Source organism: Hyla sarda, chromosome 2 (genome assembly GCF_029499605.1).
Source record: "Hyla sarda isolate aHylSar1 chromosome 2, aHylSar1.hap1, whole genome shotgun sequence".
Taxonomy (NCBI): Eukaryota; Metazoa; Chordata; class Amphibia; order Anura; family Hylidae; genus Hyla; species Hyla sarda.
Window position 1 is genome coordinate 172,565,343 of NC_079190.1, and position 13,553 is coordinate 172,578,895.

The following is a 13,553-nucleotide window of genomic DNA, read 5'->3' on the forward strand; positions in this document are numbered from 1 at the left end:
TGTGGATAAGAAGCCATTTATATTGCTTCAATCACTGGTAATGTGTGATCAACTGCACTATAGACATTGGGGGAGATATATCAAAACCTGTGTATAGGAAGAGTGGTGCAGTAGAACATAGTAACCAATCAGATCGCTTCTTTCATTTTTCAGAGGCCTTTTTAAGATGATACAAAAAAATCTGATTGGTTGCTATGGGCAACTGCCCCACTCTTCCTCTACACAGCTTTTGACAAATCTTCTCCATTAGGTGGAGATCTTAAGGTAGATCAACCAAAAACAAAGAACCCCAATCACTGATTAGAGAAGAATGGATTTACCTCAGTCAGGATTTGGCCCAGACGCTGATATCTGTTACGTTATGCGCATTACCTGCAGTTGCAGTGACAGGAGTCAGGACATGGAGAAGAAGGGGAGAGAGTCTGCATCTGAGGAACCCAGAATGACCTGTCCCCTGCCATATGCATCATGAGGTGACTGACCCCAACAGCACACAGCTTTCCTCCATAAAGTGAGTGCATTATGTGTAAACTGTGTATGTAATGCGCAAATATATGTATATGTGATGGATAGACTATACTGTGTGTTTATATACTTGTGTAGTGTGTGTCTCTGTATGTGTAGGTGTGTATTTATATGATGCCTGTTATGTATGTAGCATGATGATTTTGTCATACATGTAGAGATACTAAAGAGGCTGTGCAGCAGCTCTTCCTTTCTCCCAATTTGGTATTGAGCACGGAGGGACATTGTTGCACGCTAGGTAAGACAATGGCCACGGAATCCAGATGACTCCCAGCAGGTATCCTAATAATTAAAGAAGTTCATATGTATAGAACATGCTGGACTTTAGCTATTTCCTTGACAATTGTCTTGTGTGCAGCGACGTCCCTTCGTGCTCCATGTCATATTGGGCAAACTCTAAGGGCCTATTCACACAATGGAATCCCATAAAAGTGTATGGGATTTCATTTGAGGCGGAATTCCACTAGTGAAATTCCGCTGTGTGAATAGGCCCTTAAAGTGCATCTGTCACATAACTTAACTCTATAAAACTGCCCTCACAGCCTAGCAGGGGTTAGTACCGTTGTGAGGTGCAAAACTGTGCCCCATGCATTTCTGCGTCGGCCCCTCCCAAAGGCAGAGCTGTGCAGGATGCAGTTCTGCACCTCCCACAGGCCTATACAGACTTCCCTCCACGCCCCTCCCTCAGGAGAAGGGACGTTGATTCTCCCTCCCCGCGTCTGGACGTAGATTTTGACAGCTATGAAAATCTAAGTCCAGGGGGCTGTCGACCATGTTTTTGCCTGCGGTCGGGAAACCGCATACGGCCGAAAAAGCAGCCGACCGGAGGCTGCGGTTCACTCCGGTCGGCTCATAGACATACATTAAATACGGTTCCCGAATACGGCTGAGTGCGGGCGCCGCGATAAAGCCCCGCCCCCCTCCTCCCAGCCTTATACGGGAGCCGTATTTAACAAAACGTGGTGTGAACCCAGCCTTAGTCTCTTCTCTACTGAGTGCAGCAAGTCCACTACCCCACAGGTGAATGTCAAAACTTGGTAAGCTACAAATGGGGTGAAGTCCACCTAGTCAGTCCCAGTCAAGTGAGTCAAGATTAATCTGTGTCAAGTCAGCGTGGCCCTGCATCAAATTGTCCAAGTCTACTACAAGTCCCAGCGAGCTCTAAAGTTCCCGATGTAACTGTTCACCTCCTTGGGCCTGGCTAAGCTGTTAAGACTGTTAGACTGGGTTCACACTACGTTTTTCAAATACGGTTACCGTATACGGTTTTCCACTAAAAAACGTATGGCAAAAACCGTATGCAACCGTATACAACCGTATGACTCCAAATACGTTTTTTTCCCTGTATACGGTTCCAAAACGTATGTACGGTTCTATCAATTTGCATCCGTTTTTGCCAACGGTTTTGCTATTTTGTTGGAATTAGTTTTCAAACAATTTAATAAAGTTACTATTGTTCTATTGAAATTCCTTCTGCGCATGTGTCATCTCCAAAAACGGATTAGAAAAACCATGTGCAACCGTATTCTGAAATTCTGTGTACGGTTCTCTTCGACAACAATGTTAAAAGAACCGCATACGGTTCGCATACGGTTTTCCAACCGGAGGCAAAAACGTGGTCGACAGCGTTTTTGCCTACGGTTGAAAAATCGGCAAAACCGTATCCGAGGCAAAACAGATGCAATCGTACACAATATTTGGAATACGGTTTACAATGCATTCTCTATGCATGCGGTTTAGGATACGGTCGTATACATTTTTTTGCGGAAAACCGTATACTGTTACCGTATTTGAAAATCGTAGTGTGAACCCAGCCTTACATCTGTCTAACTAAGTAAAGCTGCTGTTGTTCCGTAACTTGGCGTCGGAGTCATTATTTGCCCCCCCCGTGCCTAGCCCAGGATCCAGCGGTATTCCTTCGGGTGGTGTAGAGGTTAAACCACGCCCTGGCATCACGAACACAAGGAGTTAATGCCATCTGCCCCTAAGGTAATTCCATCTACCCTCATCACACCCTCACCACATATAATTGATAAGTTCCATACATGTTTTTTTATAATAGTTATATGAGTATTTTATTAAACACAACTCACTCTGTTTCCTTTTGTGCCTGGAAGTCCTGGTTCACCTGTGTCACCCTGAAATAGAAAAGTATTTAATATGTGATACTTGTATAGATAGCAAGAGAAATTAAAGTAAATCATCAAATATACATATAACTTACTTTCTGTCCTAATGGTCCAGGGGGGCCCTCTGGTCCTTGAAGCCCAGGAAAGCCAATAATGCCAGGCAGACCAGGTAATCCTCGATCACCCTTGCAAAGAGGATAGAAAAGTGTTAATGAGTTAGATACGTATACATTTTCGCTGCCTTTCACAAATACCCACATCATAAAGTTCCCTTAAAGCTGGTTTACTCCTACATCTTTACCCAATTCTGATATACGTGATTGAGAATAAATAGCATAAATGTTTCACTTTACACTCTTTAAAAATGTTTTTGTATATTGTTTTTTATTCCTAATTTTTTTTTTTAAGTGAAGTATGAACAGCAACTAATCTTAAATGATGTAAAGCTATTTAACAAAAAATCAATAATATAATTACTTTATAATAAACTGGGGAGAGTATTCCTAAAATTAAACCACAAAATGATATATTTTTTTTCATATTGTAAATGGTAAAACCTTAAACATTCAACCTTAATAAACTAAATCTAAAGGATAAAGGTGACTTTCAAACTTTGGCCACAAGAGGGTGTGTAATACCTGGAAATGAGTACAGAGTAGTCAACATGAATCCATTTAGGACTGCTTGTGTTTTCATACATACTAAGCCCCTCAATATGACTGATGTCTAAATAAGGGAATATTTACACATGACAAATTTGTTGTAAACATTTCTGAGACTTCCCAGCCATCTCAACTGGGTCGTGTAATAATTTATTCTATATGATTTTCACAAAAGCAACCCCTTTGAAATGATTAGAAATTATTTTCCATCAAAGAACTTTTGGATGAAACCTGTGTAAAAATACTATGTAAAATATTGAAAAGAGAATTAAAAAAATATATACCTATGCTTTCACCTTTGAGGCTATGATCACACGATGGAATTTTCCTTGCAGAGATTCTGCAGCAGCAGAGTCCCCTTGATTTCAGTGAGATTTTGCTGTGCAGTTCACATTGCAGAATTTTTGCAATGGAAACATCTTGCGTGGAAATTCAAACTCCGGTGTCCGCAGAAAGAATAGACATGTGTGAACTTTGCCTTAGACCAGGCCAGTTTCCCCCTTTAGACCAAAAATATTTAAGGTTTCTTTTTTAGTCAATATTCTATTTTATTTTCTAATTTTTTTTAAGTTAATGTTTCCTCTGTTTAAATTATTCAGATCATTTTTGCATCATTTCTTTTACTGTATTACATGGGGTTTTATTTTCATGTAATTTTATATTAGTAGTGTTTTTGGCTTCTTTTATTTTATTGATTTATATTAATAAATATATACCCCCCACCGGCGCATTAATAAATATATATCCCCCGCCGGCGCATTAATAAATATATATCTCCTGCCGGCGTATTAATAAATATATATCCCCCGCCAGTGCAAGTATAATGTACTCTCGCAGCGCTGCCATCTATATACATATGTCACCCCTGCGCTATGAATGAAAAGCATACTAGCAGCAGCCGGTGGCCCAAAATACTTTTCATTCATAGCGCAGCGCCAGAATATGTATATAGAAGCGCTGTGGGAGGCAGATAACGCTATATGTCTGCACCCCCCAGCACTTCTATATACATATACCCCTGCAGCGCTATGAATGAAAAGTATTTCTATAAGCAGCTATATATATGGATGGCAGCGTTGCGAGAATATATTATACTTGCGCCGGCGGGGGATATGTATTTATTAATGCGCCGGCAGGGGGTATATATTTATTAATGCGCCGGCAGGGGGTATATATTTATTATGTGCCAGCGGGGGGTATATATTTATTAATGCGTCGACGGGATATATCTTTATTAATGCGCTGGCGGGGGTATATTATAAATGCGTTGGGGGGGCTAGATATATAGGCTATATGTCTGCCCCTCCTGCAGCGCTATACATCTTGCCCCCCACAGCGCTTTTAATATACATATGGCCCCCACTGCCTCTCACAATGTTCATTTTAAAAACCCCGCCGGGAGCCCTTAATGGCTCCTCGGTACCGACCATTCAGGGCTCCCCACGGGGGATTTAAAAATGAAAGTTAAAACACACCATACATCGCAGGGTTTCGGATCATGCCGCCTGCTCCCCTGCTTAATAACGTCTGATTGCATCGGGTCTCAGAAGTGAAACCCAGTGCGATCAGTCCCTCAGCCCATGTACTACAACCCCCATCATGGAACAGACTCTGTTCCATGATGGGGGTTGTAGTACAAACACTAATGTAGCCTCCCCAGCTGTCTGCAGACTTCCACAGCCAGGGAATTACTACTCTCATCATGGAAATAAGTCTGTTCCATGATGGGAGTAGTAGTAGTCCCGGCTGTGGGAGTCTGTAGGCACAAGTGTTATGGCCATACATGAGGGATGTTATAACAGGTCTTAACGGATGAATATTTATTCATCCGTTAGCACCCGTTATTTCATCATTTATTATACATCCGTTTTCACACAGAAAACAGACGTTTAATAACAGATGAATGCTCATAGTGTGAAAGCAGCCTATGGCATATGAAATCTAACTATATTTGGTGCCAAGTACTGTTTGCTATTGTGTAAGTATTGCATCATACCATAAGATATTTGTACAACAGAAGACGGTATAGCAAGCAGCTCACATCTATCTTTATAATGTACTGTTTGCATTTCACACCAAAAGGATGCACAAGAGGATGTATTCAAAAATGACTCAATAAAAACATCTAGTCTGGAAGAATGCTTAGCTGCCACATGTTTTTGTAGTTTCCTCAGTTTTATGGCACCTTGTGTATGCTCAACTGACTCACTGAACAGTAAGGACAATACACCAGGAAAAGATTCTACTATTGTTCTTCCTTTAAATAACATTTGCATCTGGATAATCACTTCAATTGTCCACCACCAAGGCGAAACATACAGTAAATGAAAGAAATAAAGGAAATGCCTCGCTGAGAACCCTAAACTAGCATGTTAGGATCTGAAGGAAAGCGAGCTAAACATTAGACCAACATTTACTGAAGTGCAATATCTAAATCTTTTATTCTACATTCTTAGGGTACGTTCACACGAGCGGATCCCCAGCGCGTATTACACTGCGGGACCGCTGTATGCTGCCTTTACAGGTGCCTGCTCAGAGTGGCAATATGCCGCTATGAGCAGACACACTGCGATGTGCGAGTTTCCGTGCGCATGCACAGTATACTCGCACGTCGCGGCAGCTCTCGGCCTAGCTCATAGAGCAGGAGCTGCCGCGATGTGTGTGAGTACACCGCGCATGCGCAGCGACTCGCACATCGCTTCAGTGTGCCTGCTTGTAGCAGCCTATTGCCGCTTCGAGCAGGCACCTGTAAAGGCAGCAAACAGCGGTCCTTCAGCAGCGGATCCGCAGTATAATATACGCTGGGGATTCGCTCGTGTGAATGTACCCTTAGGGAGTATCCAGGAATAGAAGAACAAAGCTTATCAAGCTTATCTCTTCAAAAAATAAAAACAGTGCCACACCTGCCCTCAGATGTTGTGTGGTATTACAACTTGGCTCCATTCACTACAATGGATTTGAGCTGCAATACCACACACAACCTCAGGATAGGTGTAATGCTGCTGTTCTTTTTTTTTTTTTTCTTGAATCAGCTCTGTTTTTCTAATCCTGGATAACCTCTTTAACCCCCTTAAAAACGCAGGGTTTTTCCGTTTTTGCACTTTGTTTTTTCCTCCTCACCTTTTAAAAATCATAACCCTTTCAATTTTGCACCTACAGACCCATATGAGGGCTTGTTTTTTGCGCCACCAATTGTACTTTGTAATGACAACAGTCATGTTACCAAAAAATCTACGAAAAAAAAATATATATATATTTGTGGGGCAAAATTAAAAAAACCGCCATTTTGTAACTATTGGGGGCTTCCGTTTCTACGCAGTGGTGGCACTTTTCGGTACAATTTACACTTTATTCTGTAGGTCCATACAATTAAAATGATACCTAACTTATATAAGTTTGATTTTGTTTTACTTCTGGTAAAAATTATAATTGTTTGCACGAAAATTTGTACGTTTAAAAATGTCCTGTCCCCTATAACTTTTTTATTTGTTCACATACAGGGAGGAGTGAGGGCTCAATTTTTGAGCAGTGATCTGAAGCTTTTATTGCATATTTGTTTTCATGGGATTTTTTGATCGCTTTTTATTAAAAATGTTATGGTAAACAAAGTGACCAATAATATGCAATTTTGGACTTTGGAATTTCTTTACAAGTATGCCATTGATCGTGCGGTTTAATTAACATTATATTTTTATAGTTCGGACATTTATGCACACGGCGATACCACCTATGTTTATTTTTGTTTACACATAATTTTTTTTTTAAATGGGAAAGGTTAAATCACATTTATTAACTTTTTTTCCCAATTATTATTATTTTTTTTACACTTGTAGAGCCCCCATAAGGGACTATACCATGCAATCTTCTGATTGCATAGACTGTTCAGTGCAATGCCATAGCATAGCATTGATCAGTGTTATTGTCGCTCCATTGCTCCTGCCTGGATCTAAGGCATGGAGCAGTAGATCACCGATCGGATGCCGAGGAGGAAGGTAGGGACTCTCCTCGTGTCTTCTCAGCTGATCGTGACTCCGCTGAGCTGCCGGCAAGCATTTTTTTCCATTTTAGACACAGCAATCAACTTTGATCGCCATGTCTAAGGGGTTAATACCGGGCATCACCGCGATCGGTGATGTCCTGTATTAGCCAAAGGTCCTGGCCGTTGCTAGGTGTCGTGACCGACCTGCCATGACGTGGGGTCAGAGTGTAACCCCACCTTATAGCACGGGAGCAGGCAGAGGATGTACAGGTATGCCCTGTGTCCTTAAGAGGTTAAAGGGGTACTCCAGTGGGAAAAAAAATTGCATCCATTATACTGTAGATAATAATCTGTGAGATGAATAGCCTGGATTCTAGACTGAATATGTGTTGTACACGTATTTAGCTCACAGAGCATTGCCTAGATTAGATACAATTGTATCCATTGTCCACTAAAAGCAGGACTCAGTTTGCTCACTCTTTGAGACAATTATATTGCAGCAAAGACTAATTTCACAGGGGGGTATTACAGCTGAACTTTGTGTCTATATCACCACCATAGCCATAATACAGACACAAAGATTGGGCCTATTACGCCCATGTGAAATCGGCCAAAGGTACATACAATGCAACAGACTATGTTGGTTATGAAAGGTAGCTGCCACAGCACAGGCAAGATGCTCCTGAAAACCACACTGACTTAACTGCAAATTGGTGCAATTTGTAAATGCAATATTTATGTTGTTTTATAGGCATTTTATAGGCAATTGGCAAACTGTGCCCATTTGTATGGAAAAAAAAAATGTGTGTTGACACAGTTTTTGTTAACATTGTTGCAACAGTTTAGTCACTATATATGACAATTTGTGCATCTCTACCCTTTAGGCGGAATGTGTGGCCTGTTTTTCTTTAATTAAAATTATTTATTTATACATATTCTTTTATTGGTGTAGCCTCTTGCTTGAGCTTTTTAACAGCAATCGAACTGACTGGTTGATTTCTATAGGAGAGTTCTAAAATCATGCTTTGCAGCACGTGTTCATCTCAGAGAGTTGTACCCCCTGCAATCAGACACTTATCCCTTATCTTGTGAATAGGGAATAAGTTAGTTTTCACCGGACTACCCCTTTAAAGGGTACCTCTCATCAAAAAAACTTTTGATATATTATAGATTAATGTATGCAGAATAACTTCACAATTGCATGTTATTAAAAAATATACTTCTTTCTATTTAATTTTCCACTTTGAAGAAATGACCACTAGGGGTCTCCCTACCAGTCCTGGCAGCAAGCATTTCAGACTCATGCTGGCAGCTCTGAGTGTTCTCCTTTGTGAACAAAGCAGACTGGCAGCTCGTAGGGGGAGATTTATCAAAACCTGTCCAGAGGAAAAGTTGCCCAGTTGCCCATAGCAACCAATCAGATCGCTTCTTTCATTTTACAGAGGCCTTGTTAAAAATGAAAGAAGCGAGCTGATTGGTTGCTATGGGCAACTGGGCAACTTTTCCTCTGGACAGGTTTTGATAAATCTCCCCCTACGAGCTGCCAGTCTGCTTTGTTCACAAAGGAGAACACTCAGAGCTGCCAGCCTGCTTTGTTCACAGCCTGTTTGGCTGTGAACAAAGCAGGCTGGCAGCTCTGAGTGTTTAGGACTCCAGCATGAGTCAGAAATGCTTGCTGACAGGACTGATTGGGAAAAATACAATAGAAAGAAGCATATTTTTCATTAACATGCTATTGGAAAGTTATTCAACATTCATTAATCTAAAATATATCAAAAGTTTATTTGATGAGAGGTACCCTTTAACATGTCACTACAGAGAACCAACGCATATTCTGGTCTCGGCATATAAAGCTTATTCACTGTATTATGAATAGTTCTACTGTTTAATGGAAATCTTCATTGTTTACCTCCAGAAAATAAAAAAATGGTGCTGGTCATGTGATAGACTGGTTCACAGCTGTGATAGCTGTACAGAAAGGCTAACAAACTACACTGTGTGGTCTTGAAACCATAAGGAACTTGTAGAGAAAGTTTATTGGGAAATTATAAAACTTTATATTATATGACAAATAAGCTTTATTTAGTGATACCTTGGTAACTCTTTGAAGGGAATTTGTCAGCTCTATAGTATGCACAAAGTTGCAGACACAGGCAGATAGCTGATGAGTAAAACAAATGATACTTGTCGCTTATCAGATGGCTGTTTGCAAAATGTCATTTAGGCAGTGCTGAGCTGAAGGAGGGCGATGAGGGGTGGGGGATGGTTGGAGGCATGCATGCTGCAGCTCCGCATTGCCTCTATGGCACTTGAACTGTATTAGATGAGGATATTGGCGTGCTTTTAAGAAGCCTATTAAAAGGCTTCACTATCATGTGGGAGGGGCTGCGGGAGTAAAAGCTGGATCAATTGTGTGGCCCTTTCTTCCATCATTTGCTTTGATACATGTTTAATAAATCCTTGTTCAGTGGCCGGGCATCTCTATTACCTCTGTACTAGAAAATATGTGGCCCACAAACAAAGATTTTAAAAAAAATGTTTTAAATATGCAACCAGCTAACAAACGGGCAAATGCTTATTAGTCATCTTACTACTGGGCCTATTATACAAGGCAATATTGGCCTGTTTGGCCAAAAATTATCCATGCTTAAAGTGGTACTCCACTGGAATTTTTTTTTAAAAATCAACTGGTGCCAGAAAGTTAAACAGATTTGTAAATTACTTCAATTAAAAAATCTTAACCCTTACAGTACTTATCAGCTGCTGTTAGGATCCACAGGAAGTTCTTTTCTTTTTGAATTTTCTTTCTGCCTGACCACAGTGCTTTCTGCTGATACCTATGTCCATTTTAGGAACTGTCCAGGATAGGAGATAATCCCCATAGAAAACCTATCCTGCTCTGGGCAGTTCCTAAAATGGTCAGATGTGTCAGCAGAGAGCACTGTGGTCAGACAGAAAGGAAATTCAAAAAGAAAAGAACTTCCTGTGGCTCATAACAGCAGCTGATAGGAAGGATTTAGATTTTTGAATAGAAGTCATTTACAAATTTGTTTAACTTGCAGCACTAGATGATTTTAAAAAATGTTTTCCAGTGGAGTACCCCTTTAAAAGGGTCCTAGAGACATGTATCATTTATTTTATCTCCTTGACAACTATCTTCACATGTCTGCAGCTCTGAGCCTGATATAAAGATGACAGATTTCTTTTAAAGGGGTACTCCGGTGGAAAACGTTTTTTTATCAAATTTTTTAAACAGATTTGTAAATGACTTCTATTAAAAAATCTTGATCCTTCCAGTACTTATTAGCTGCTGAATACTACAGAGGAAATGGTTTTCTTTTTGAAACACAGAGCTCTCTGCTGACATCATGACCACAGTGCTCTCTGCTGACATCTCTGTCCATTTTAAGAACTGTCCAGAGTAGGCGAAAATGCCCATAGCAAACATATGTTGCTCTCGACAGTTCCTAAAATGGACAGAGATGTCAGCAGAGAGCACTGTGGTCATGATGTCAGCAGAGAGCTTTGTGTTCCAAAAAGAAAAGAATTTCCTATGTAGTATTCAGCAGCTAATAAGTACTGGAAGGATTAAGATTTTTTAATAGAAGTCATTTCCAAATCTGTTTAACTTTCTGGCATCAGTTGATTTAAAAAAAAAAGTTTTCCAATGGAGTACCCCTTTAAGCTTTGACTTTCCATTCTTATGAGTAAGGCCTGAGCTGCACTATGACTTTATGTAGTGCTATGAATTAAATGTAACTGTGAAGCGACAGCTGCAGTCCAAAAAAATACATTGTGCTGTATGGAATCTTTTGCAGCTGTCACTCAATAGTTAAAATCAATCAGTAGTTTTACAAAAAGACTTTCATTGTACACCAGGCCTAATAATACACAAATGTGGCACCACGTGTATTGTGAGGGACACGGCAAACAATGAAGCAAATATGAGCAACCTTTATCACCCTTTATAGGTCAATTAAACAATAGGCTTTGTACAATAAAATGATCTATGGATACCCTTGGGACAACTGGGTGTACAGTCAAATGTTTTGATTTTATCAGGTGTATTAGAATTAAGTTGTGCGCTTTCTATTGTTCTGGATAACTATTTATGAAACACCGTGATAGCGTAAAAAGTGTCTGAGGCTGGGTTCACTCTACAAGTGACCCCCCGACATATGATGGCCCGACATATGATCTAATCGACATACGATGGCCTCTCAGAGGCCATCGCATGTCGATGTCAGCATCGACATACGATGCTTTTTTTTATGTCGGGCCATCGCATTAAGTGCTATCCGGCAGCGCAAAATGCTTAAGCTGCTGCCGGATAGCAGCTTAATGTTCCCCTTGTGGTGCGGTGAGTATTACTTACCCCTAAACGATGCTCCGGGGTGCCGTTTGGGTCCAGCGCTGGTCCTCCGGTGTCTTCTCGGCCCTCTCCGGTGACGTCAATACGTTGCTGCGCACGCCGTCCCGTCATCCAATAGGAACGGTGTAAGCAGCGACATAATGACGTCGCTACGTAGGCCCAGTAAGGCCTTGCGGAAGACAGCGGAGGACCAGAGAAGACAGCGGAGGTCCGGAGAAGACCAGGAGAGCCCAGCAGAGGACCGGAGAAGACCAGGAGAGCCCAGCGGAGGCCCGGGACACCATTGGGAGCGGCGCAACGCGGTCCAGAGCGGCAAGGACAGGTGAGTATGACTTTACTTTTTTACATTGCACGAATCCCTCAACATACGCTGGATTCGACAAACGATGGCTCATTTGGAACGAATCGTATGTTGAGGAACCACTATACTTTGTATTCAGGTGTTTGCATTAAAAATGACAGTTTGAAATGGTTCCGACAAACGTATAGCTTGAGATATGCAACTGTATGAATATGTCTGTGACTGTGATAAAATGTATACTTCATGGTACAGTTACACTAAAAGGTGCCATTGTCTATGGTTGCATCTAACTGTAGTAATTTCACTATGGAACTAGAGGATGTAAAGTGTATCCAGCAGAATAATCCATGACAAATTAGCTGTCCAGACTGGTATTAATGTGAAGTGGGATGCCAAAACATCTTTCAAGTCTTCTGGGATAAAATGCAGCTGGAATACTGATATGAATAATGCATTGTATGATCTCAACCAGCCAGCTGCCAGCATTAGCCATTTGCATTATCATTCATGGGATTCCACAGTTTGGGAATTTTGGAACGTTAAATCAATTTTCTGACTACCGTACTATTAAATGGGTATTCTTTTTAAAGAAACTTTCTGGCTTCAACTAATAAACTAACTAAAAAAGAAAAATATTACAATACCATATCCATAATATTTATCAATTTCAAATAACAAGTGCAGAAAATTAAAAATCTTCCATAATATGGTTTTCTATGGCTGTTCTGAACAGCTCTGTGAGCAGTCATTGGCATGCAAGTGAGTACAGTGGTCCCTCCATTTACAATATTAATTGGTTCTGGGACGACCATTGTATGTTGAAACCATTGTATGTTGAGACCAGAACTCTATGGAAACCTGGTAATTGGTTCGAAAGGCACCAAAATGTCACTAAAAAAGGAAAAAGTGAGAATTAAAGAAAAATAAGTAGATAACTAATAAAGATAAAGCAAATCCTTACATATAAAAGTAAGAAAGATCTGCTGGGAGCTGTAAATCACTGTTTATGTCAGTGTTTCCCAAGCAGGGAGCCTCCAGCTGTTGCAAAACTACAACTCCCAGCATGCCCGGACAGCCAAAGGCTGTGCGAGGCATGCTGGGAGTTGTAGTTTGGCAACCGCTGGGGGCTCCCTGCTTGGGAAACCCTGGTCTATGTAGAGGACAGGAGATTCTTCGGGGTCCTGTACAGTACACGCAATGTCCTAAAAAAGTAACATGGAGTCACCCTCACCTGGTGTCCAAAGGAGCAGCTAACCCTGGTACAGGTAAAGTGTACAGAACATGTAATACCTCCTGTACTGTAGGGGGCGCTACTAGACACCAGTCAGTGCATACACTTCAGTAATACAGGTAAAGAGTACTGAACATGTAATACCTCCCTGTACTGTAGGGGGTGCTACCAGACACCAGTCAGTGCCTGCACTTCAGTAATACAGGTAAAGAGTAGTACAGAACATGTAATACCTCCCTGTACCGTAGGGGGAGCTACTAGACATCAGTCAGTTCATACGCTTCAGTAATACAGGAGTTTTACTAATAAATTGCCCATTCTGATTGGTCGGTTCTTCCAGCCATTGACACGTTT

General features: G+C 41.0%; 1 protein-coding gene and 1 long non-coding RNA gene across 3 annotated transcripts in view; one reads left to right on the plus strand and one right to left on the minus strand.

Moving 5' to 3' along the window:
* Window positions 1–13,553, minus strand: part of COL4A1 (collagen type IV alpha 1 chain) — a 222,201-nt gene that overhangs the window by 93,227 nt on the left and 115,421 nt on the right. Inside the window, exons 4-5 of the mRNA XM_056555746.1 lie at window positions 2,750–2,839; window positions 2,619–2,663 (exon numbers count right to left, since the gene is read on the minus strand). Of these exons, the coding sequence (XP_056411721.1) occupies window positions 2,619–2,663; window positions 2,750–2,839 (135 nt within the window). The remainder of the gene's footprint in view (window positions 1–2,618; window positions 2,664–2,749; window positions 2,840–13,553) is intronic.
* LOC130355522 (uncharacterized) overlaps window positions 1–13,553 on the plus strand; it is a 98,815-nt gene that overhangs the window by 34,076 nt on the left and 51,186 nt on the right. For both annotated transcript variants that reach the window (XR_008888561.1, XR_008888562.1), the window contains exon 6: window positions 379–511. This is a non-coding gene — a long non-coding RNA (uncharacterized LOC130355522). The remainder of the gene's footprint in view (window positions 1–378; window positions 512–13,553) is intronic.